The following is a 26,900-nucleotide window of genomic DNA, read 5'->3' as shown; positions in this document are numbered from 1 at the left end:
TGTGAACCGGGTTTGAAATTTAGAAATCAGAACACCACAGCATATCCCAGCATTAATGGACTCAATCCAAGTTTTCAGCTAGAGAATCCTAGAGCAATTGGACAACTTCAAGCTGTCTAGACAGCATAGTCCACTATGTAAGAAGAATTCAGCCCTATCAGCAATAGCCCACCAAAACCCCACTTTCTCCACCACCCTCCCCTCCCCCCTCCCCCACACAGCACAAAGTTGCAAAAAACTACAGTAATATCAAGACAGGGCAGATTCCAGGAATTCTGGGAGAACAAAAGCTGAGTGTCAATGCGCTGCCAAGTTTTTTAGTTGTGGTGAGACCAGTCAACCAGATATGTTCCTATTGCTTCTAGAAGCCAAGATCCTAGTAATCTTTCAGTAAAAGAACTCCTGAGGAAAAACAAAATCCATAATTTGAATACTAAACATCTTTACCATTTTTTAGGAATATATATTTTTTCTATTATCGTGCCACCGACAATGGCTATAGGACATTAGCAACATACAGCATTTATAATGAATATCTGTTTCTCAAGCCTGACTTTTTCTTAGGGGACATTAGAGGAAATGTATTGATAGAAGCAAGGATTTTAATTCAGTCTCTTCTACTGTGATGGTGAGGATAACCATCGATACTACATACTGTAGATACACTAGTGTTAATCCTTTCTAGTTTGCTGTTTTTTGGACTTCCCAGAAAAAAGAGTGTGGTCCTGTATTAAATGAAAATACCACACTGTGAGATTACATTTTCATTGCTTGGAAAAAAATAGCTTAATATAAACCTATGTGGTTCGTCCACAAGTTCCTTAGAAATAACTGTTAGAAACCCATTTGCCAGAATATCATCTTACTGTTTCTGTTGGCAGAAAAATGGTTGCACTTCTTTAACTGAAGATTGTCAGTCTTATTTTAAAAATAGTAGATGTGTAGTGAATAGAAGAAAAGTGGATGTGTTACTGCCTCACCTGAACTGTGTACAAAAAGACTTGTAAACATGTAAAAACTGTACAAAGACTTTCGAGAAGGCCTAAGTAGATTTATTCTGTGGTTAAGTTATGAGTCTGATGAACACAATTGTAAATGTTTTTAGATAAGTAGACAGTGTCCCAGTATGACTGAATACTATGTATTAAACAGTTCATCCACTAGAAAGTAGAGATATAATGGGAGGATAGTAAAAGACACAGAAATATACTTTGTATACAAAAAGTGGTTAATGCTTAGTACAGTTTACCTTATTAAGTTGAAATCATAATGGTATGGTTAATCAAGATATTGTTAGGTGTTGCATTGGAATGATTTTGACTGCAGGATTCAATCTCTTGTGGGCCACAAGTTTTTGTTTGAATAGAATTACCTGTGCTGTGATCGTATATTTATTTAAGAAATGGAAGCAGAATGAGGACACACATTACCTGAGAGCCCCATTGTATGATGTCAGGCCAGGAACTAGGGTCAAAGCCATTTAATGAGCACTACCTAGTGACTGATCCAAAAATAACTTGTAGGAGAGGGGAAACAAAATCTAAGCTTCTTAGCTAGAATCCCATTAAATCAGCTGACTAACAGTATTAGCCAAGGCTGGGGAGATATTTCAAATAACTAACACGAAAGCATACAGTAAGCCTCATATTTCATACCCACACTGGCCAGTATCTTGGTAATGTGCCGTTATTGGATTTCTGTGTGGTGCCCTCTTTTGAGATGTAAGTCAAAACTAATGTGTGGCTTTCTTCAGCCTATAAGAATATATTTTAAAGAGTACACCAAGTTTACAATTTCGTCTGTTTCTTTTGTCTCTGAGAGAAATGTCTGAAAGTGTTCAAGGACATTCAGAGACACTGCTAAAAGATACCAATGATAAACTGAAAATCAGTTCTCTACCCACATTTTTGATCAAAAATGAAAGTATAGAGCAAAATACGTTTTCATTATCTTCAATGTTCCAGACATAAAATAAGTTTTAAATCAGTTTAAATTTAATCTTTAAGGTTCTGGTAGAACAATTTCTTGAACACATCTGATCTAAAATGATGGTTTAAAAATGTTCTAGAATATTTAAAAAAAACATTTTATTGACACCTTAAGAATATTCTTGGCACCTTCTGATTTGCATTCAAAATAAACAGGAGCGCTGCCAAAACGACTGGTCTAAGCACCCTATAGCAATTTTAAGGTCAGTTTCAAAGCTAGTATGTGAGCAGCACACAGAGCCTTGGCTTTGTAGTGTCAATTAGTTGTTGTAACTCTGGACTCATAAAGGAAAAGTTATGGATTAATATTCCAGGTAGGGTACACTGTTGTATCCAAGCAAGATGCTTCACTAAGCTTTCACTAAGATTCACTTAAAAATATAATCTAAAAACAATACATTTACTGTAATTAGTACATGTATATCAGCAGGAAACCAAAAGATTTTCTTAAATTAAAATACAAGTACTGAAACAAAAAAGCAAAAAAAAAAAACACAGCCCCTTTGTAAAGTTGCATTCAAAGCCATCATTGGGTATGACATGTTTTATCAAGAAATCTGCTAAATATGAGAGAAAAACATCTACTGGATAATTAATAAATAATTATTAAATTATTTAGCAATTATTAATAATAAATAACTGATAAATACAGAATAATTGTACAATCTCAGCAAATTCAGACTATTTTCAGACTAGCCACTGAACAGCATGATGCTTTGTTTGGATTATTGATGGATTTTTATGTCATTGCCTTTTCTTTAAAATTGCAGGTTGATAGTCTCCAGTCTCTGATTCTGTGCTCAGGGGTTGTTGTAGCTTCAGGACGAGAACCGTTCAAACCAGGCAGCTATGATCCTCAAACACAGACTCTGCCTGCAAAGCTGCCTGGAGTCTCCAGTCACGTTCAGCCAAAGCACAGAGAGAGGCTGGGACGAAGGAATCGTAAGTCTGTTTTTTTAACGAAAAATCTCCACAAAAGATCAAAGCAAAAGAACAGATAAGCAAAGTAACCTTGTTATTGAATTTAACCATTTCATTTTTTACCTCTCCATTTGCTCAAAGGTGTCCAAGGATTAGTTGAGATATTTTTCTCACACAATTTGGACTTGTTCTTATATTCTATCCTGCAAATAAGTGTAAAACAGATTTACATTACTCTAGAGTCATAGGTCTTCCAGATTAATGTTTATTTCAATTTCATTTCAGTCATTCACTAAACTTTACTGATCACTTCTTCCAAATATTGTGTACAGACATTGTCCATAGTCCTTAAGGTAATGCACCAAATTGGTGGAAAATAGTTTTAGAAAGTTATGAAAAGTTAGTCTTTGTAATTGGTTATTATATAAAGTAACTCACATTTTACTACTGTATTTTACTCAAATTAATTTCCACTAACTTGTTACCTTTGTTATTAATTCATAAAAACAAATCTTGATGTAACTTATAACAGTAATTCACTACCTTTTTAGAAGTAACATTTGTTAGTCCTGCATATAGATTTGCCGTTAATAACAACATAAAAAGCTGTAGGGTGAACCTGGGAGGAATGTGAAAAAAAGAAGAGTTTTAGCGTTCTTTCAGATTATTTCTGACCTTCCTAAAAAATACTGATATTCTGGGAAAGCCGTGTGACACAATGGTTCATGCTTGTACATCTGTAATTTTGAACAAGAAAAGAAAAGTTGTCCACTAAAAGCATATCCTGTCTTATACAGTATTTTTTTAAATGTGTTTGATTTCTCCCTGTAATTTTGACTGCTGTTGCAGTCATACACAATGGAACTACATACAAAAATATTGTCATGTTTATGAAATATCATGTAGAGGAATATTTAATACTGTAATATTCTGTTTACAGTGAGATAGTAAAGCACAGGTACACAAACAGCACTTCAACCTGAGTTATGTTTAGGATGAATCTAGGCTTGTTGTTCCATGAAGAATCTATGGAAGAGAAAGTACATATAACATATAACATATAACAATGGATTATATAACAATAAATTTTGTGTATAGTTTTGACATAAATTGCAGTGTTTCTAGGACGCCAGTTTAGATGCCTTCAGAAATGTAAAGAAGACCAGACGGAATGCTAGATTATGCTACAGTCACCCAATACTAATCATTTCAATCTCTTAAGATGAAAGGGATAAGATGAAGAAATTTGCTGAGGTGTTCAATGATGTCAGTAATTCCCTGACTGACCCAAATGTCTTTCCTGCATTAGCTGCTTTGTAGGTCATTCTGCATACAGTCTAGCAAATGCATGAAGCATTAACAATGGTAATATTTCTGCTTATTCATTATTACTAGACATGGTGATAAGTGAATATATTAGAATGATTAAAACTGCTTTTTTGCTTCAACTGTTTTTCTAATTTCTGTGTTTTCTTTCTTTCAATGCTTTCCCTGCCAATGGAATATGGGCAACTGCTTCACAACAAACCCCCCATCTTTTCCTTTTCTTCACTCTTGCTGCTTCTCCTCCATTTTTTTTTTATTTTGGAACAATTAACCTTAAAAGGGAAAAAGAAATCAGTCTCCAGCACTCGGTCTAGAAATTTCTCTCTGTCTTCAGAAAAGTACTTTGTAAACCAGATCAATGGCTCCATAGCTGGAAGCTTGTATGACATGCCCATTCCCAGTAATACCATGGAATCAGCGGAGACCTGCACATGTGTCGAGGAGGACATTCCTGTGATGCCTCTTGATGAGGACATAGAAAAGTCTTTTCGTGTCAATCAAGACGGCAGCATGACAGTAGAGATGAAAGTGCGATTAACAATAAAACAGGAGGAAACGATACAATGGACCACCACGCTCAGCAGGTCTAGTGTCTCCAACCAAATCAATGTGGCTTGCATCTCGCACCCAGAGCCAGGTGGCAGTTCTTCCAATCCCAACCTGGTTGCTGCTACAGAGCTAACATGTGCAACTGAATATACGTCTAAAGAGGAAAATGATCTCTCTCAGAAAGGAACGAATCAAACGTCTCAAGAAGGAAGAGATGAAAAGGTTCCTGCTTTCAGAGAAACCCAAGAACATGACTTTTGGCAAGATCTGGCACTAAATAAGCATGACACCGAAAGCAAAGATAAAGTCTTCTTTAGAAGACCACCGACCCCTGGGCCAAGGCGCACTAAAAAAAAGCAGACCTCACTGGAAAGTCTCAAAACTGTGTTAGAAAAGGAAATAGAGGAAAATGTAGTTGGTACTTATGCCTACATTGAGGAAACTGAAAATGGTGATGTCAAAAAAGAATACTGCATGGTTAGCCAGTGCAGCAGCAGACCCATACCCAAACCCAGGAAAACAGGGTCTGTAGAGATCAATAACAATGATGTACACTCCTCTGTCAAATCTTCGGGAGTAGCCAACATACTAAAGTTACATGACAATGGAGAAGAAATTACGGAAACGGTATTACACATAGTTGAACATCAAAGTTGCCATGACAATTTTTTTGCAAATCTAAAATGTGGCCTTGAAGGAAAATTTACCTGTGGTAGACCAGCTTCTTCAGACCTACCCCTGTGTTCCTTAGGCAATGAATATGAAGTGCATTACAAGAGACCATCCACTGCTTCAGAATCACTCAATGGCAGAAAAAATGGTAACACATCTTTTTCGTCAGATCTCATGATCAACTCTTACACAAGCAGAAACGACTTGTCTTCTGTCAGAAATGATGAAACTGGGTTTTCTGTTAATTTACTTTCAAAAGCATTACCCCCCAAAACAGAATGCTCTGAATTCAGCTCAGGAGGTTATACAAAGGATCACGTTTCACCTTCAATCCAAGGGAAAAAAAACAAGCAGGTCAAGCCAAAAGTCAAAAAGATAAACGTGCCAACAAACGTGAGCTCATATAGCAAAGGAAGAGAAAAAAAAGACATGACCTCTCAGAAAGACACCAGGAAAGCTATCTCCGACATTTTAACCAGTGGTGAAAAACAGATAAAACATACAGAGGAAAGCCCAAGCAATTTCCAACAGGTAAACAAAATTAAAAAAAGCAACAAGAAAAAGAAAGGCATGGAAGAGGAAAATATTAACAGCTTTTCTGTACTGAGTCTGTCTGAAAATGCATATGCATTAAACATTGAGAACACCAAAGGGTTAATGGCTGAAAAAGAACTAAACTATTCTGAAGTCAAATCTATCAAAGACAACCAGATGGTATGCCTGAATGGAAGTGAGGAACACACATGTTTTAAGAAAATTGTCTTGCCACCTATTGATTCATCAGGGCAAGACAAAATGAGACAGAAAAAACAGAAAAAGACCGAACAAAACTCATCTGAAAAGGAGACAAGAGAACTTAGTGAGAATGCCTCACTCCTTGAGCTTTATTCTTCACCTTCTTTAGTTAATGAGAAAGTAGAAAACTGGCTGGAAAATTTACAGTCAGGATCCAGATCATCTCAGGGGAATGTATCACACAATGAAGCAGACACAGACAATAAAGTAATCTTTCAAATAGGCAGTGATCCATCAGAGGAATCAGAAGTAACTGGTGAAACAAAGGAGAACCATACTGAATACCTTCATGCTGGTAAAATTAACACCATCAAAAGGCAAATCGAAAGTGTTTCTAAAATGGAGAAGCTGGAGGAAGCATCTGATGAAGACTCTAATAAAAAGCAGAGCTTACATGATTCAATTCCAAATACGGAAACTAATCCAATAGCATTGACACAGCAGCGTAAAACACAGAAAACAACAGAAGCTGCAATTCAAACGGAGTTTGGGGAAATCTGTGGTAATTCACCTTCACAACCTGACTTGAAACCTGTATTAGAGCAGCTGTGCTGTTCAGTAAAATCAATCCAAAAACAGCAGCATAAAACACAGAAAACAACAGAAGCTGCAATTCAAACGGAGTTTGGGGAAATCTGTGGTAATTCACCTTCACAACCTGACTTGAAACCTGTATTAGAGCAGCTGTGCTGTTCAGTAAAATCAATCCAAAAACAGCAGACGTCCAACAGCAAACGTTTCTCTAGTTTAGAAAAGTCTTCTAGCCTGCCAGACCTTTCTTCAAATGTTGTTTCTACTCTTGGAGCTTCTTCCAAAGTCATTTTGGCATTTTTGTCTGTGTTGGCTTTAAGGGAAGGTATCACAGACATGGACAACACTGTAGTATTGACAAAAAATAGAAGCTCCACTGAAGCTTTAAAACTTATGGAGTCTTTGAAGAAAATGGCTAGCGTTGAAACTGAGGGAGAACTGACAATTGGTCTCTCAGATTCTCAACAGACTACATCTTCCCATTTATTACACCCCTGTAGCGATCATCAGGAAATTACTGGAAAGGGGAAAAGCCATGATTTTCTAGCAGCATTTTCAGAAACAAATACACTGCTCGAGGCCTACACAGATGAAAACCATAAAAATATGGATCATACTTTTGACATTCAAGATTCAATTGCAGAACCTGGTATTCCTGAAGAATTACAAACTGAGGAATTGGCTCCTGTGGATAAGCAGAGCAAAGAGGTTAATATAAAAGAAGAGCAAAACCACAAGTCAGAGGAAATACATTGCTATGATGAATCAATTCATCAAGATGAGACTTCTTTGAATGGAGAACTCTCTTCAAATGAGCCGTCATGTTTGCTCACGGAAGAAATTCCTCATAGAGAGGAATTTACAGCTTTCAAAGAAGCTAGCTATGTAGAAGAGCAGCTCGGTTCAGCAAATGATGAGCTTCAAATGTCACAGTCAGGTGGTATTAAGGAGGCAAAACACATTTCTTTTGAGCAAAAAGCCGATGAAGAATTTATGGGTGAAAACCTTGATGGATGCTTAACAAATGACAATGGCTGTGCAAAAGAGCACAGCTCCTCAGTCTCCATAGCTAAAGATATTCTAAATGATGAACGTAAAAAACCTGGGATAGCTGAATCTGTCAAATCCGTGGATGATATGGTTGAGTCTTCCAGTAAGGATTCATTATGTTCCTCATTAGCTTTTAGTTATGATTCTAAAATTGCCATGAAAAAGGAGACTGGTGGAGTCAATATCAAGTCAATAAAAGAAATGTTTATGGCCAAAAGCACTCAAGATTTGCAATACCGAAAAAAGAGGCTACCAAGCCCATCCACATCAGACCTGTCTGACTACAGGCCAGAGACTTCAGACAGTTCAGGCAGTGGATATAGATCACAGGCATCATGCGAACTAACCACAGAAAGTGGAGAAGATATTAGTGGGAGACAGTCTATTTCTAAGGGCTATGTAAGAAAAACAATTGAAAGACTTTATGGGACCAATGAGGCCAAGGTGCTTTCTGTGACGAGACCACCAGCTGCGCCAAAACAAAAGCATAAAGAAAGTCCAGGAGAGAACAGCACAGGCTGCATCTCATCTCCAGTACACACAAAGCCTAAAGCAACTTCAGATCTATTATACTTCAATGCCAAAAGCTCTTTGGACTTAAATAATAAATCTAAGCAAAGTTCCCCAAATACTGCACTGTCTGACCCCAATGATGGAGTTTTGATTGACAAAGGGAGATGGCTTCTTAAAGAAAATCATTTAATACGAAAATCTCCACCAGAAAAATTGGGGATGTATGGAAATATTGAAACCACATCTGCTGAGACAGGGCTGGACAATACAAGTGAAGATGCTCCTTACTCATACTTCGGAAGCCATCACCCTCCCCTGGCTGTTATATCTTCTTCTGAGCTTGAAGAACTTGCAAAACCAGGGGAACCCAAGTGTACGTACTTTAACATGCCACACGCCAGCGACTCTGAACCTTTCCCCGATGACATGAGCATAAAAAGCAAAGGCAGCCTCCTCTGTAGAGGTGCAGTGGATGGCTCAAACAAAAAGAAAGACCTGCACAGTCTTGATCCATCTGGTGAACCCACAAAAATGTGGGCAGAGAAAAATGGCAGCCTGCCTTCTTTTGCCTCAGTAGAATTTAGGTTACCCGACAACAAAGTACATCCAGAACAGGGACCTTCAGTGGCTCATCCTGTAATTTCACAGCCTGCTAGGGCAGGCAGTACAAATGGCAGATCTCTTGAAGAGCAAGACTCTTTGGAAAAGCTGCATATCATGTGTGGCCAACACTGCCCGATACTAACAGTCAAAGTAGAACCTCTACATGAGGAAAACAGAGGATATGTTTATCAAAAGCCATCTGATCTTGAGAACGAATGGATAATGCGTTCACTAAAGACAGGACCTAGCATTCGTCCCCATGTATTCCCAGATACCATAATGAAAGACACACAAATGGATGAAGAACACATGGACAAGATGATATACGAAATCACAAAAATATTCGAAGATGACATTATTAGACAAGATATTGCAAAAGTCAAACAAGAGCTGTCCTCACGTGTGATTTCAAAGCAGGTAAAGGATGCAAAAGAGGGGAGCGCTGCATTCAAAATCATCTTTAAGAGTAATGAAAGGCAGAAAAAACATCTGGCACAGGAGTATGGAAAAAAAAGCAGATTTACTTATGTTCATTATGAGAACAACAGCATAATCAAAGACCTTCCAGAATGCTGTTATTCAGCAAAGGATTGCTACAGGGTGTGGTTAGCAAACAAAAGAAATGGCAGCATAGAATCTGCGCATTGTGGAAGATTACATAACATCTTTAAATCAGAACTGTTGCAAGATGATGAAAATACAGAGAATGGAAAACCGTCGGCTGTCTCAGAGGTCTCTGATATTCTTATTGAAACACCAGCAAATAAAACACAGACTGCTGAGCAAGAAGACAATGAAGGAAATGAACGAAAGAAGGAAAAATAACTAAAAAACAATCAAAAAGCACAGAGCTTGTCTGAACCATTGTTTGTTGTTAGGGTTAAAAGCCATATACTGTATGCCAAGAATGTTACACTTTCAACTAAAGAATATGTATGTACTGTGTATAGTGTACAAATAAATAAGTTACTCATACAATTACTGCAGAAGTAAAAATGACTATATAGATTAATTGGTGCCTGATCTACTTTACGAATTACATAAGTTTAAGATCCCTAATTTTTACTTCTCAGCAAGATCAAAATGGTACTTAAAAGCTGGAGGTTGACAGTGGAGTGCTGGTGTTCCATAAAACATAAGACTTTATTATGTGTTTGTAGTAAATAATATGTACCAAGAATGTATCATTTTTCTTCATAATTTTGGCTAAGGTCAAAATGTTTGCTGCACATTCAACTAAAACATTCATCCATTTATCTAGCAACTCACAGAACAGTGACTACCAAGAGCCATGACAAATAGCTCTGTATCAACATCATTTTGACTAAATCATTGTTTGAACCATATAAAGTATAGTTTATGGAACATAATCACTAAATTTAATGTTTTCTTACATCATTGTTAGATCATTTTGTGTCAAGTGTAAACTCTGTAAGTCTATATAAACTCTATTGTACTCTATAAGTAAAATATCTTAGTTGTAAAGTAAAAATCCCTGTTGATGTCATAGAATTAATTAAATACTGGTATTTTATAACACTAGACCCTATGATTTTAATATCCTTAATTTCTTCTACTAACTTCTGAATGGTATTCAAATAGCATTCCATATGATAGAACTTTGCTATCTAAGAAGCAACATGCTTACTACAATTTAACACAAATCACTCTTGAACCTTCCTTGCCTCATTGTGCTGCTGGAATCTAACTTAACATTTTCAAGCACACATTTCCATATGAACAGGTTTACAACAGTTCAATACAGTACAATTATTGTTTCATTTATTAAAAAATGTTCAAAAATGAATTTGAATTGTTCTGTAGCAAAGACTATGCAAATCCTGCACATCCATCTAAACTTCTGAAAGTCCTTGGAAAATATCAAGCAGGATCTGTGATCTTGCTTTTAAAAAAACAAAAAATACGGTTTCTTAGCGATCCAAAACTTGCAAGAGAAAACAAACCATAAACCTGGCACTGTAACAAAACATTGGGGTTGGTTTACAACTTTGATTTTTATTTACAAAATTTGATATTTATTTATCAAATGTAAATGACACATTTACATAATTTAGCAATACAATGTAAGTTTCTGTAGAATTATCTCTAAAGAGAGGTTATTGGCAGCTAATATATATTGTGTTTTGTGTGTTTTGTCTAACTTGTTTTTTTCATTTAAATTTTATTTTGTTTCAGTTTGTTCCTTTGTGTCACACAGTTACAAACAATTTGTTCAATAAAGGCTGAAATATACAAACGCGTGTGCTTCATGTTTTAAACACATTAGTCAGCATTGAAATACAAACATTCATCGATATTTAAAATGCTGAAAAGGATAACACCCTCAATCATTGTTTAGCACATTCATAATCTTTTACTGGATTCAATAGTCAACATGTCCACAAGTAATCAGTCAGACACTTGGAGGAAACTTCCATTGATCAATTGATTTATACTCTATAAGAGACCGGCAGAACATTAATGGAGTATCAATAACCTGTTAGAAACCAATCCTTACTTATATCTGATCATACTTACTAGCAAATCTCAGATTGTTCTGATATAAATGAATGTACAGTCTGAATGTCTCATCTTAAACACTTAATTAATCAGTACTGATTTGATTTTGGCTTTATACCAGGAGGAAAATGGAGAGTGTCAGTTGTCACAAGCTCCCTGCCATCGGCTGGTACAAGTTCCCAAGTTTATATCATACTGTACGGGCTCCGGGGGAACTCTGGACCTCTTTTTCTGCTTGGGAGAGAGGGGGACCTCTTCCAGAGTGGCCATGAAGACAATTTTGATGTGCGTACTAAACATGGACTTTGTTAGTTCATATCTAACAGGGACATTTTTTACTGCAGGTCAATATTATTGCAGGATACTTGTTCTTACATAGTGTTCAAAGCCAGAGAGTTGTTCCATTTTTAAAATTAAGGGCATGTCATAAGCATTTGCAGGTGAGACAAAGCAGTTTCAAAAGCTGTAAGCAGAGAAGCACGAGTCACAGTTCCAGAAACTATACATGACTGCCAACAGTGTTTCCACAAATGATTAGAGACACCGGCTCCAGGAGATTTGAGAACAAACTTCTCTCTCACTAAATTTCTAACACAAATTCTTATTTTTAGTCAGTGAAAATGGGAGTTGTTTGACAAATTAATTCCATAAAGCTATGTTTTTATACACTTTATGCATTGAATTTGGATGTTTTGCCGCATATTTCTTGTATGTTGTTTCAATTAAAGATTAAAGGCTAAAGCGGAACATCTCAATTGTGATCTTATTGTACAGGTGGCATAGTTTACTCACTAATGTAATAACACTTTCATTTTTATTTTTTGTCCCCACAATGTGTGTCTTTCTGGCTAAATTGAAGATAAATGTTGGTAATATCGGTGAGCTCTTCAAAATCCGTATTGGACACAACAGCTCTGGACAGTCCCCTGGATGGCACTGTGAAGAGGTAAGAAGCCATTGCACCGAGAAACACTATCATTGTTTATTAAAGGGGATATATCCTGCGATTTATATACTGTAGTGCTTTTCATCCTTAAGAATCGCTAAGCTCTTTATTCATTGCAGGGACCACAATTCTGCACAGCAGCCACGATGAAGTATTACAGCTATCAAATCAGAACAAAGTGATTAACATGATAAAATAACTCATTTTGTGTTTGTTGTTTTGTTTGAAATTCACTAGGAATAAAGAAGAATTAAGTGAATTAAGAGTTAAGTGTACTGAAAGGACTATAGAGTGTTTTAGTTAACATGTGGCTTGGCCCACTTGGCTGAGGGCCGACCTCCTGGCCACAGGACGAGGAGGCTAGGACCTCCATACAGAGTGAGGAGTAACACAGGGGCAGCTGCAGAAGGGGAGATGGGGTGGAGGTGGGCTGCAAAAAGACATATGTGAAGGAGAGAAGGGGATCATGTGCAGTATTTATAGTGCTGTAGGAGAGGAAATTACGTCAGGAATGATCTGAATTAGTGACAGCTCAGTCTGATTGAACTTGGTTGTTGTCATCCCTCCCTAACATTTGTTATAACCTCCATTTGTTGCAATTTTGGCTTGCTGCGTCCTTGATAACAAATAAAAGATTTGAGACAAAAAAATGAAGTTCATTACTCTGTCCTTATACGACAAAGCTCAGTGGCACTGAGCATGTAGCTGAGAAATGATGCCACCCTCCTGAAACCCTGACAGTGTAGGATTCTCCTGCAGCAGAAAAGCTGCTGTTTTGAGTTTTGCCTTTCTAAGGAGTGATGCTGTGAGCCTGAGATGGTACAAAAGTGATTGTGATCACATCCCAGCAGGGGCAAAGCCAACCTGCACCTGTCACACTTACTGTACATCCTACGTGATGTCATTTTTTTTCCTTTCAAAAGGATCGGGCTCAGAAAGAATTTTGAAATAAACACAAACGCAATACATTTTTAAAACATCAAGGACATAGATTTATATTTTTTCAAATATTACACACTGAATGCAAGCAGTATGTTATATGGTATATCAGGACAAAAAGAGTGTCACAGCTTGAATTGGAGATGATTGAGACCCAGTGGAGACAAGAGACAGTAAAGCTTGGCGAATGTATACCTGTGCTGCTGTGGTAATTACTGAAGTATTTGCGTGTTCAAAGGGGAGATCTTGAAATCATTTGCAGTGAAATGACATCAATAGCAAATGATTTAGACTTAAAAATCATTAAAAGGAGTGGTGCTTCCTCCCCACTTTGGAATCACCAAAGATTCATGTCTGAGCTCACAGATACGGGGCCTGCACCTAGTCAGGGAGAATAAGAACAGGCTGGTATGCTCTTCTGATCTGTTCTCATATCCAGACGTGTTGTGACACATTGCAACCTCCATAGTGTCTTTTACTGGAGAGCGTATGCTGTTTGGAAGTCTCAGAAATCCCTCTTTTAAAGAGAGGGGGCCTGTCCTGTCAATCCAAAGAATCGATTGTGAGCCCCACCTGACTTGGTGACCCAGGTTTAAATTCACACCCTTGGGGTCCCCATAATTTATACCACCAGTGTACAGACTTCTAATGATAATGCAGTTCCCCTGCAGTGCTGAGAGAGACTTTTGTGCTGTATATTACTTTATTTCACCTTGGCCTTTGGGTAACAGTGGGTCCTTTTTTAGGTGCGACTGCAGAATCTGTTCACTGAAGAGATGTTCTATCTTCCTGTCAATCGCTGGCTCTCTCAGGAGGAGGAGAAGGGTGGGGAGATATGCAGAGAAGTGCCAGTGTTACATCATGGTTACCCTGTTTTCCCTGGTAAACATGCACAATTATCATTAACACAAGACCGGACGAAATGACGGCAGCATCATAATCTTAGAAAAACTCTTTTCTCAATGCACCAATTGCATTAAGAACTGTAATAATACCATAAAACAATAAGTAATCGGTGATTTAGGGTGATCTATTAAACCTTGGACTGTGGGACTATGGACCAGGGATAGACATCCCTGCCACACAAAACAACCAAAAAGAGGGTAACATTTGCCTCAAACCTGATTCTGACTCTAGTCAATGGCCTAGTATAACACACTACATACAGTACCTTTCTCCCTATCTCCACATATAATTACCATAACAAAAGAACATTCCTTAAAAAAAGAGATTATTTTCAGTGATTCTTCCTTTCAGACATCAATGAACAGATTTGTGTTGTATAAAATGAAGAGTTTTTTCTCTTTTGCCATTTTAATGTTCTCAGTTTGCTTACATAAATAGACGAGTGAGTGCTGTTTAAACAACATCTTTGTTTTTTTTCCAAGTTACTCTGTACGGGGTCAGTGTTGTGACAGGAGACCTGTGGAATGCAGGAACAGGGGCCAATGTATACATCAATGTTTATGGGGAAAATGGTGATACAGGGTCAAGACAGCTTTTAAACTCAAAGAAGCCCACAAAGTTTTGTAAAGGACAGGTACAGTATAGAGAAGAACAACCGAACAATGTGTTTCATTTGTTTTTTTATCTATTTTCTTTCTAAGAAATGAAAATACACTAAACAGCTAAGGTGATTCTCATGACGTTTGCCATTTCTAATTTTTCTTTTTTAACATCTATTACCAGTAACACATTTATGCAAATTCACATTTAATTATTCCATTTAATGCTTACTATTTTGTATGTGTGTAATGCTTTTAATTGTACCATGCTGAACTGTAGCATCTCAGAACAGAATGTTTGACAAATTGCTGAACTGAAAATATTCACAAGAGGTATTTCTAGCATTTTTTTTCTCAGTTTTATACTCTAGCATTTTTTTTTCTCAGTTTTATACTCATGTGTTTTAATGCATTGATTTAGGTTGACACTTTCACCCTTGAGGCTGTTTATCTTGGGCACTTGGAAAAGGTTGTTATCGGACATGATGGACTCGGGGAAGGTAAGGACAAAATTAAGAAAAGATTTAGAGAGATGTACAAGAAAGTGTGCCTCACAAGAAAGTCTTTCAGCCTATGGACCTGCCTATAAGTGTTTTTTGTCTGATCTTGTCAGATCTCTTAAGTCACTGTCTTTTGATCTTGATAGGGCATCTCATCAGACTACTGTTATGTTCTAAATGACAATACATACAGTAGAGTACAGCATTATAGAAAATATTCTGTATCCAAAATGATTCCTGCAACAATCTTTGAAAAGTTAACACTAGCCTTGCATTTGGAAGAAAAAGAAATTGGCACTCACTGATGAATGAGTTTTCTAATGCAATGACTTTCCCATAACAGGTGTGTGAAATATCAGAAGTAATCTACACATTTCTGTGACTGATAGCATATATTTTAGTTTTGTTGGGCAGCAAATGAAATTATTGACAAGGTAATTATGGAATTTGACAGAGCTTTGTGCTTTTGCTTTCCTAGGTAGTGGATGGTTTCTAGAGAAAGTTGTCCTAACTGATTCTTTGAAGGATGTGGAGTATACATTTCTGTGCAACAGGTTTGAATAATTTCAAAATATCAATTATATAATGTATTTTAAAAAGAAGTTTCATGCATAAAATTGACTGTTTCATTACAGATGAGAACAAAAAGCAAAAAAACAAATACATTGGAATTATTCATGATGCACTATGGAAGGCCTACAGTAGGATTGCCTCTTGTTTATTTTTATAACATTAAAAAAATCATTATTTTTTGTTACATACTGTCCAGATCTGACAAATACCTCAGCTGTGGCACTATTATAAGTATATTAAACTGTGCACAACAAGGTAAAACATATATGTAATGCAAAAAACAATAAAGAAAAATAAAATGTTATATATAAAGATACCATGATCACTGTTACTGAACTGCTTCAGGAGAAAGTTTTAGCTCTCGAATCCTTATTGTTGTCTTCTGTCATTCCAACCTTGCTTCTAAGAACACAAGAAAGGTTACAAATGAGAGAAGGCCATTTGGTAGGCGTTAATTAATGGATCAAAGAATAATAATGATAATAATTGCTTACACTTATGTAGCGCTTTTCTGGACACTCCACTCAAAGCACTTTATAGGTAATGGGGACTCCCCTCCTCCACCACCAGTGTGCAGCCCCACCTGGATGATGCGACGGCAGCCATAGTGCGCCAGAACGCTCACCACACATCAGCTATCAGTGGAGAGGAGAACACAGTAATGAAGCCAATTCATAGATGGGAATTATTAGGAGGCCATGATTGGTAAAGGCCAATGGGAAATTTGGCCAGGACGCCATGGTTACACCCCTACTCTTTTTGAGAAACACTCTGGGATTTGTAATGACAACAGAGTCAGGACCTCGGTTTTACATCTCACCCGAAGCACCTTTTTACAGTACAGTGTCCCTGTTACTATACTGGGGCATTAGGATCCACATAGACCGCAGGGTGAGCACCCCCTGCTGGCCCCACTAACATCTCTTCTAGCAGGAACCTTTAGTTTTACCCAGAAGGTCTCTCATCCAGGTACTGACCAAGCTCACACCTGCCTAGCTTCAGTGGGCTGCCAGTTGTGAGTTGTAGGGTGATATGACTGCTGGCTTAGATCTCATCCCACCATTTCTTGAAAGAATCCAGGGTGATGGTTTTACATTTTCTCTGCGTGCAGCTGCTCTTCGCTTTCAGTTGAATAGCAACTTGCACAAGACAAGGAAAGGATTATAAAAGGTGCCAAGGGCAGCTCTCCCTACTCCTAGAGGAATTTGATCTCGGTCAATCTGAGTACGCACAGCGCCACTCCCTGACAGCGGACAATACACCAAATGACTGGACTCCAACGCAAGGGATCTATACACACTACACAAACAGAACAGGGTTCGGTAGCCTTTCTGAAGGAGCGTACCAAGAATTATCCATGCACTTGTTTTTACAGATTTCGCGCCGTTGATACTTTTCGAATGTCCGTAATTGCCCTACCTACATTTTGGTTAATAAAAATAATATTAAAATATAAAAATATCTAAAATGAACAAACGGAAAAATACGTCTTACCATTTAGTGTGATCCTTGCTGTAGAATTCAGTAAGGATCGAGTCACTGGTTTTAAAGCCGTCAGTTTAAATAGGAGAAGAAAACATGGGACAAACGGTTGAAAATCGTGAAATCTGATGGTAAATCTTGATGCCAGTTTTCACGTTTACACCCCAAACTGAGCAGCAGGGATTGTGCAATGTTCTGAAAGTTCTTTAAATCAGAAATAGCGGCAAGTTGAAGTGAAGTCAACGAACCGAGTTAAAATGACATGTTTTGCAAGAAATGCCTTCTATATCTCGAAAAGACCTTTAACGCTTTGCTGTACACCCTAAAGACGGAGGCTGAGTTCATTCATATGCGTGGTGAGGTCGACTAGGAAGATTCGTTTTGCGACCTGTTTTTCATCGTGCAACCCGGGGCGCTACGCAGAGCACAAACATGGTCTTTCTGTTGATCAAATACATCTCCAAAAGGGCAAAAATGTGTGAAAATGTAACTTCGCTTTCTTAGCATCCACCGCATTGTCCAAAATGTTTGACTTTGCATTTAAGTATGAAAAATATTATCAGCGGCACGGATTGCGAGCTTTTCTTAACTTAGTTTCTTTTATTGCATGTACCGATATAAAAAAAAAATCCATGTTCTGGCCAATACTGAACTGCCTGATAGTTGCTCAACCGCTGTTCTAGATTTTGGAGGCAGTGCTGTGTAATTGGCTCAGGTTATGTACTGTACTTTGTTACGGATGCACATTGTTATATTGTGTCGGGTGTTGTTTATGGAGGAGTTAGCACTGTGTTTTAAGCCTCATTCAAGTAAAGCATTTGAATGATGTCTGCGGATCGTTTAGCTACAAGCAGTCTAACGAGCTAGAGTGGCCCATTAACTTCCATTCGTCCGTGACATTTCTTGTGCTTTTACGGATACCAAACTTATAAAACTAGACTAGATATACATCTTGATTTTTACTTCACTTATATTCCAGATGGCTGGACCAAGGTGAGATGGATGGTAAAATAGTGACGGAGCTTTACGTATCAGATGGCCTCAACTATTCCACAAGTGAGTTTAAATATTCCAGAATAACCTTCTGTTCGTGTTAGAGTTGTGCAATCATAGCTTTTTCATGCATATTCTGTGCACCTCTCTTCAGGGCAAGAACTGGAACACAAAAGAATGGAAATTGTAAGTAATAATTTTTCCCTTTAAAAGCATTTGCTAAGGAATGTTATTAAATATGGAGCAATTGTTGGTGTTAGTTGATTTTCCCTTCTTTTCTTTTTAATTAGTGGGCTGTGGAGAGATGGAAATTCCAGAAAGGAAACATTGTGCAGCTCTTCTGTAAGCTGACAGGAAAGTGTGTTCGACTACATCCAGATGGGACAGTTGATGCTCTTGGAGATAAGAGGGATAAACAAGGTAACGACAGTCTGACATACTGCTGGCACTTGGAATTAATAGTATTGCTGCTACTGCTACCACTACTACTACTATTGTGATGATAATAATGATTGCAGTTTTTATACGTGGTGTATATATTAATTACTTTTTATCTCCAATATTTAGTTTGCCTTGTCTTAACCTTCAATAACTAGTGTTACCATATTAATCAGTGCCTGACTTTGCATTATTGTCTTGTCTATTAGACAATGTTTGTCAAGTTTTATGTACTGATTATTTAATTAATTTAAGAAACACATATACTGTACATACTTCAAAAAACACAGATATAGCAGTATAAACATGATATAAATAATATAATGTGTTTTATAGTTATATGAATTGTTCAGAAAAAGCCGTCTCACCTGTTAACACGTAAGAAGATGTCACTAGCTTAACTGTAATATGACAGCTCAGAAACCATGGGGTCACATCTTACTGTTCCATTCAAATGTGCTCAACAAGATTCACTTTTCATGTCAGTGTGTGGAAATGTTCTTTCACAAGGTACAGTGCTTTGAGCTTCTTGAAAGATGCTCATAAATAAAATAGCATTATTAATATTATTGTAAGAAACTCTCATACAATATTCCATTTATAAAATCTGACAGCTGTTAAAGACTTAAAAACTAAAGCATTACATAATGAATACAACACACACATACTGTACATATACATTACACAAGGGTCAGTATATAAAATTAAATCTTCATAAATGATTGTTCATTAAGTAAAATGGTTAACAGTTTTACCAGATTTCAGGTATACCTGCAGTATGTTGTAGGGCTTATACTCTCCTCAGTACTATTAATATAATCTGCATCACAAATCTAATTTCTTTGTTGGGGGGTTGATTGCTTCACTTTAAGGATAGATAAAATAGATTCACTTCTCTATGTGAACCATTTTAGAATCCCTTGGGATGAAAGGTGTTATGCAAACTTAATTATTTTTTCACTGTCTCTCTAAGACCTTACACTTGAATAACTGGAGCTATCACCTCGATAGCTTCATATTAGGGTTAACTTTTAATTAGCCGATAGTCTTGTGCCTCTAACCTGACATCATTATTGTTTGCACAAATTTCTCTAATTTCATGAAGGTTTTTTTGACATGAGACTGAAGAGAGGAAATATCAGAGTGTTTCGCAGTCTTCCCCACCAGCCGCTCACTCTCGCTATTGACAAAGGCAGAGTCACAGCACTGGTAACCAGAAAATAATTTTCCTTTAAAAACTCTAGTAGATTGCACAATGCCATTCTGAAATTTGACAAAATCGATTGGAAATCATTAATGACACATTCATTACAATAGTGTACTGTATGTTTTGATTGTGGATTTTAGCTAACATCCTCAATAATTACAAATAATAAAAATAATTACAAAAAATAATAAACAAGATAATTGAAGCAAATTAATCATTCATAAATCAATTCTGGATTTGGAGGGTAACTAAAAATGTTTTAATTAGATTGTTTCAGCTCAACATCCTACATGACTAATAGGCAGTCCATTTCCTGGGCCTTCAATAGTGCATCATAAAGAATTCCAGTGTGTTTGGTTCTTTGCTTTTTGTTCAATTCTGTGCTAAAACAATATGTTTATTAATTACATTAATAATTACATTATTATAATAATTAGATAATTGATATCTTATTTATCTACATTTTTCTCTACTTTTTTTGTCTTGTCTGTAGAAGACAATGGTAAAATAAGTAACAACAATGAAATCAGTCAAACCTTTTACATAGAAATGAATCCTCCATATCTGTCAAAGAATCAACCAGCTATTGTGTACAAAACAGAAAGGGAAGACAGGACAATATTTTCTGTTAAATTCAATATTAACCAATTAACATTTCATCTGAAGCAAGAAACCAAAGAGTAGAGTGTCAGCCACAGAGATGTGTAGATTATTCTCACATATTGTATTTAACAAAATTTAGGTAAAATGTACTGTATTCGACACGATTCATTAATTTAATATTGATTCACTCATTAGTGATTCATTAATTACAATAATTTATGGTTCATGGCCTGAAGAACTACAATTTTAAAAATGAAAAAAGGATTGAACCAAAATAATCTATCTTATTATTTGTTTATTTATCATTAGAATATCCCCAAACAAACCTCTTTAAGTGTATACATGTGCAGTGGGCAAAGATAGATATTGTTCTATTTTCATTTTTAGCAGACTGTGATTACAGTATTACCCTGACAATGCAGGCTCATCGGGATGAATTGCTTTTCTTACTTTTTTGTCTCATACTACACAGTAGTTTCAATGACCACATAACTTCAATCTGAATGTTCTGCTAATCTTTTTGGAAATATTCACATTAGATGTGTTGTCTGTTTACACATTTTCTTGATTCTAGGAAAATGGTGGAAGTCTCTGCGAGCTACAAGTCCAGATTCACCCCAACCGCTGTGTCAGTTTAGAGTCTGTTCAAATTCCAGGATACTTAGTGACTTTTGACACAGAAGGGCACCCAGCTGATGGAGCCACAGGATACTCTGGCCTTTGCAAAGAGTTTGTGGTTCATGTGAAGGTAGGCCTGACCTCTGTACAAACCAAACCATATGGTTAGAGAGATTTGGGACACGATTCCTTGTTCCTATGCTCCTGAAAAAGAACGCATTTCTTCACTTCCAAACAGTATGACTACGAGCCTTGTACTGAATAACTATTGATTAGCATGTTCACACTGATTTCCCAATTTGCACCCTCATGATAAACCTCAAGCAGTTCTGCAATTACACAGAATGTGATTTTGTGACCCAAATATTGCAGTGAAGGCCTAATATTGAGTATCATAATTGTACATTATTATTATTATTGCTAAAAAGTCCTTGCATTCCTTGTGTCAGGGTATGCTTCGTGATGGGGCCGTGATCATGCTCAACAGCAGTGTGAGTCAGGCTCTGTGCATCACCAGAGACGGTCGGTGTGTAGGCACCGGGAGGCAAGCTGAGGAGTCTTACTTTCGAGTGCACAAGGTCTGCCCTGGCGTCTGCATGTTCCAGAGCCTCCACTGTCCAGACATGTACCTGCAGGTCAAGGGTGGCCAATGTAATGGAAGAGTAAGTGCGACTATTCCATTGCAGATGGGCGGAGAAGCCGGCTGCTGACTCATTGTTCTGCGCTTTTCATTGCACAGTTCTGTTTATTTGTTTCATGCAGGGCACGGGAGACTGCTACAGCCACTTCAAAGTAGAGAAGAATTATCAAACCGGCTCCTTGAGCCTGGAATCGGTGAAATGCAGCGGGATGTTCTTAGGCCTCCTCCCGGACGGGTCAGCCAAGCCACTGGTTCACACTGGAGTCTCCAATGTCATGTTCTATCCACAGGTTATACAATGTAAGGCACCAGTTGTTACAGTGTATTAATAAAGAGGGTCCAATATAATATTTTGAGGTTGGAGTGGGGAGCTATGCCAGTGTGTGTTGGCTGCAAAGGTTCAAGTCCATACTGAAAAGCAGATAGAAGAAACACAGCGATTTGGCAGTTGAGTCTTCTTCAGCCTTCACCTGAAACAGGTTCAACAGTCGAAGTTGCATTCATTGGAAAAGGTGCTCCTCCCTGTCTAAGTTGCATTATTCTTTGTTTCACAAACAGTAAAAAGCAAAGGCTGTGTATTGATTCTGACCCTCTCTGTCACAAATGCAGATGATGCAATGGCAGCCATAGTGTGCCAGTATACTCACCACACACTAGCTATCAGTTAGCTAACTATAGCTATACACCAGTTGATAGATGGGGATTATTAGGAGGCCATGATTGGTAAACACCAATGGGAAATTTGCCCAGGACACCGGGGTGACTGGTGATATGGTAGTCTTTTTGAGAAACACCCCGGAATTTTTAATGACCACAGAGAGTCGGGACCGTGGTTTTACATCTCATCAGAAAGTGTCCCCGTCACTATACTGGGGCATTAAGACCCACACAGACCCTCTAACAACTCTTCAAGCAGCAACCTTTGTTTTTCCTATTGGGTCTCCCATCCAGGTACTGACCAGGCTCACACCTGCTTTGATCCTGTGGGTTGCCAGTTGTGAGTTACAGGGTAAAATGGCTGCTCATTGCATATGTACGTGACAATCATATGTGTGTATGCTACTCCTCTCTTGACTGCTCCTTCTCAAGTTACTATCACTTAATGCCTTGTGTTTCTGGGTCTAAATGAGTCTCAAAACCCAGGCTAAAAAAAACATGTTTGGATGGATATTAAAATACATTTAGTGTAGATAACATTTTACTAGTGCAAAACCTGTAACAGCTTGAGCAGAAGCTGGCTCTAATCTTCACAACTTATTTAATAAGCCTTCATTTATTCCCTTTTTTCTTTCTGATGAGCTCCAATGTTTTTTAGCATGCTGTTTGTTTTGCTTGGTTGCTTCCTTGAAATAGGTTGTGGAAATATGGACATCCAGCACAGACCAATGTGCACACAATATTTACCCTCTCTTTTATGTACTGATAAAAAATAAATTGACCAGCAGGTGTGCCAATACTCAGAAGGAATTCCTGTGCATTCGGCCTAAGTTGGGTTTCAAGTGTTGAATTTTAAACTAGTTTTCTGTTGTTATTTGAGATGGTAGAGAAAAACCCACTGGTACGTCTGCAACACCGATCAGGCATGTCACGCCAGTACCACCTATACCCAGAAAATCTCCTGCCCCATTCAAGAGTAAGTCGTTTACCCATCGCTTTCAGGAATACAATGTTTCTGATTACCACGTCTTTCCACCAGATGGCAGTGTAAGCTGAGAAATGGGCATTGAATTCAAAGGAGATGCCCTGCCTTTCTTCTTACAAGCATTGTTACAGCTTCCATAATAAATCTCACGTAGATCGTGATTAAAAAAATAAAAAATATATTTTAATATCCTTAAACCCAGTCATGTATTATGAGTACTTGTTTTTGTAAAACATAAAATGCCATCTTAACAATTCAGTTAAGTTAAAAGCAGCACTTTTGTTTGTTGTTGAGAACAGCTCTGGTGCATATGCATTCTAATGGGATAGAACCCTTAAAAATGTATTCAGTGATTGCTACTGAATATACCTCATGGGAAAAATGAACATTATCCAGTTAAATCAATTATGAAATTATACATCTGCAACTCAATAGCTCTGTTATTGGTAGTGTTTGTCCTCTGGAGCTAATTAATGGTTACATGAATCAGCTTTTGAAGATTTCTAACCAGAAGTCATATATGTCATATATGTTTAAAACTAGGGCAAAAAGTAAGACATTTGCACATAAAATAACAGATAAATATATACATAGAAACATGAATTGATCATTGTCTGTAATTATACATCATAGATTTGAAATGCAATAACCAAACTAACTTTTTTATTTTACTAGTGCAAAGGATATGACACCTAGGATAATATAATGTAAAACATCTTCTTTTCCAAACATTTCAACATCCTTCTTCTCAGAAAACCCAGATAATTATTCTTTTCTGGGAAGACTCTGGAGAATGGGAGTCTTTAACTGTTACCAGATTCGCTCACATTCAGTCCTGAAGAATCCCTTCAGAACCCCTTCTTTTTGTGAACAGTTAGAAAATTCAAAAGGTTGTAATAAATAACAATAGACTAATTACAGTATATATAAACACAGATATAGTATAAGAAAATGAAATGAAAGGGAAGTATAGGGAACAAACTTATTTTGTCTTGTAACTGAATGAAAAAAATTGACAATGCCGGTGTTTTTCGAACAGAGGTGAAAACGAAGCGTTTGGAGCCCCTTGTGTCCTCTGATGATGAGTGGACAGTATCAGTCGTGACTGGCTATCCAGGGACTCAGGCCCAGGTGTCTCTGTGGATATATGGAAGTGAGGGAAATGCAGGGCCCATATTACTGGAGAAATCCAACAGAGACACATTGTTCTCTCCCAAACAAGAAGACGAATTTCAGGTAAAAAAAAAAAAAAAGAACAGTGTCATTTTTTATATATGATCCAATACAGGTTAGTTCTCTATACTGACAGGAAGAAAGAAAAAATATACCTTTTGGCTGTTGAAACTTCTCCAGATATGACTAATTTCTGCATATGTTAATTTGCTAACTAATGGATAGTTTTGCGTTATGGTAGTTTGTTATCATCTGTACAGTAAAAACACACAAAAGCCCATTAGATTCTGGAAAAAAATGGGAATCTGTGCTTCGTGGATGCAGTGAACAGTTATTAAATTGAGAAATTAAATTGTCTTTTTTCTGGTCCCCTCTGGCAGCAAAGAGCAATATCAGGCGAATGAGACGTGTATTTGATAAGGTTGACAATGCAGATAAAATACGTCTCTTTAAATTCTGGATTATTGTGTTAGTGGGTTATTTTTCAAATGCTATAAAGAAACAATACATGTCTCAAATGACGACATTTCAAATTAAAATTCCCTCATAATAAAATAATATGCTCCTACTGTATATTATATTACTCACATCTTAAAACCCCTCATAAAATATTAGAATAATTCCATCTGGGTCTTGGTTTTAAGCTTTATGGGATAAATTACCTCAGACATATATTTTACTGTACAAGATAGATAAAAGAAAAAAACATTAAAATGTATTTTAAGAAATCATTTTATAAAGCAGCTTTATCTTTTTAACCATATACTTCTATGAAATATAAAATAATTGAGCACAGGTAAGAGCAAAGAAGAATATGTATCCTATAATCCCATCAATAATTGTTTGGCAGCTCGCCATGACTAACATTGGCGAAATTTACAAAATAAGAATTGGACATGACGGAACAAGCCATCATCCTGATTGGAACCTACAAAGTGTAAGTTCTGAACTGTGCTTATGTGTTTTTAAACTTTGTTCAAAAGACCGTTCTGAAATCACTGTAAGCGAAATATTGATCCCTACGTGTGATTTCCACATCATTTTGCCAAAAATAGCTTCAGGCTATCAAGAGGTGCTGCATTTGCTAAGATTACTTATCTTTATTTTGACGTTAACATTTCTGAATTTATTTGAACATGTTTTGCTTTTTCTCTAAATTGTATCAACTTCAAGTCCGAAGTATAATTTATAGAACACTGTATGAGCCTTTGTGTGATTATCAGTCCGTCCAGTGCCCGTGCAGCGAACTTTTTACCAGAAGGGACATTATTCCCTTGAAACCTAGACACAGTATAACTATCCGGTGGCGGAAGACGCTGTTTTGATTTGGAGTAGTTTTCCGCTCCGTATGGTAAAGCTATTGCACATCCACAAATCTGGTAAAATCTGATAGAAGGCTTTCGAGAAGGTAGAGGCATCAGCCGGGGTGGGCTACGAAGGAACAGGTAAAGTTCATTCCCTGCTGAAAGGAAAAGAAAAGAAACACTATGTTTCAGCTGTGGAGGAACAGCTGTTCCACTGCAGGACCAAGCGTGATAGAATCTGAATAGCGACAGAGAGGAGCTACATTAATGCTACTGTCTCGTAAGCTTTATTTAATTACTTCCATCATTGTGCTACATGTACCCACTTTCTCTTTACAAGTGGAAAAAAACTTTGCTGTTGTCTTTTTATAACGTTGTCTGGTTTTGGGTAACACATTATATATATATACTATTAAAGAACACCGCAAAAAAAAAAAACGGGGTTTACATGACTAAAAGATTTTAATGCTAAACTGGGAATTTTAGATTTTTTTATCTGTGGATTCTTGTTTCTCAGGTATCGCTGAGAAAAAATAAAGATGGCCCTACACTACTATTCAGTGTAAATCGTTGGTTGTCAAGAAATCATGGAAATGGAGATATTTTGTGTGAAGTTGCAGCAATGAAAGAAGATGGACAACCTATTTTTCCAGGTATAGATTTTAAACCTTTCACATGTGCCCTTCTAGCTTTTTTTTTGTGTAAAAATGGCATTGCAAATTTATTTTGCCATGAGAAAGTAAAGTAATAAAAATATGAATGTGTCCCGTTCATTAATCTAGTGAGATTTGTGCAGAGAACTTGACATAGTATTGAGAGAAAACACATATAATCGAAGGCAATCGCTCTATGTATCTCCAGGGAAAATT

General features: G+C 37.1%; 2 protein-coding genes across 10 annotated transcripts in view; both read left to right on the top strand.

The window, feature by feature from the left end:
• The window catches only part of LOC148655663 (lipoxygenase homology domain-containing protein 1-like), a 113,867-nt gene that overhangs the window by 17,526 nt on the left and 69,441 nt on the right, over nt 1–26,900 (top strand). For all 9 annotated transcript variants that reach the window (XR_015940774.1, XM_088642432.1, XM_088642433.1 and 6 more), the window contains exons 3-20: nt 2,759–2,930; nt 11,590–11,753; nt 12,328–12,414; nt 14,100–14,235; nt 14,742–14,893; nt 15,280–15,358; nt 15,837–15,912; nt 18,393–18,469; nt 18,561–18,592; nt 18,697–18,826; nt 19,950–20,053; nt 21,229–21,402; nt 21,722–21,934; nt 22,035–22,212; nt 23,450–23,545; nt 24,594–24,790; nt 25,578–25,664; nt 26,549–26,684. Coding sequence is in view for 8 of the 9 variants with exons in the window: in XM_088642432.1 (XP_088498558.1) it covers nt 2,759–2,930; nt 11,590–11,753; nt 12,328–12,414; nt 14,100–14,235; nt 14,742–14,893; nt 15,280–15,358; nt 15,837–15,912; nt 18,393–18,469; nt 18,561–18,592; nt 18,697–18,826; nt 19,950–20,053; nt 21,229–21,402; nt 21,722–21,934; nt 22,035–22,212; nt 23,450–23,545; nt 24,594–24,790; nt 25,578–25,664; nt 26,549–26,684 (2,290 nt within the window). In the remaining variant the exon portion in view is untranslated. The remainder of the gene's footprint in view (nt 1–2,758; nt 2,931–11,589; nt 11,754–12,327; nt 12,415–14,099; nt 14,236–14,741; nt 14,894–15,279; nt 15,359–15,836; nt 15,913–18,392; nt 18,470–18,560; nt 18,593–18,696; nt 18,827–19,949; nt 20,054–21,228; nt 21,403–21,721; nt 21,935–22,034; nt 22,213–23,449; nt 23,546–24,593; nt 24,791–25,577; nt 25,665–26,548; nt 26,685–26,900) is intronic.
• LOC148655664 (oxygen-regulated protein 1-like) lies at nt 4,623–11,205 on the top strand. The gene has a single exon (XM_088644383.1). The coding sequence runs from the start codon at nt 4,623–4,625 to the stop codon at nt 9,771–9,773; it is 5,151 nt and encodes a 1,716-aa protein (XP_088500509.1). The 3' UTR covers nt 9,774–11,205.

The sequence above is a fragment of the Lepisosteus platostomus genome, chromosome 8, assembly GCF_059453375.1.
Source record: "Lepisosteus platostomus isolate fLepPlt1 chromosome 8, fLepPlt1.hap1, whole genome shotgun sequence".
Classification (NCBI taxonomy): Eukaryota; Metazoa; Chordata; class Actinopteri; order Semionotiformes; family Lepisosteidae; genus Lepisosteus; species Lepisosteus platostomus.
Note: the sequence above shows the minus strand (reverse complement) of the source record. Positions and strands in the feature narration are given on the sequence as shown.

Bases quoted from the DNA above. Each gene is read 5' to 3' on its own strand.
- LOC148655664 (XM_088644383.1), top strand. From the start codon at position 4,623: ATGCCCATTCCCAGTAATACCATGGAATCAGCGGAGACCTGCACATGT.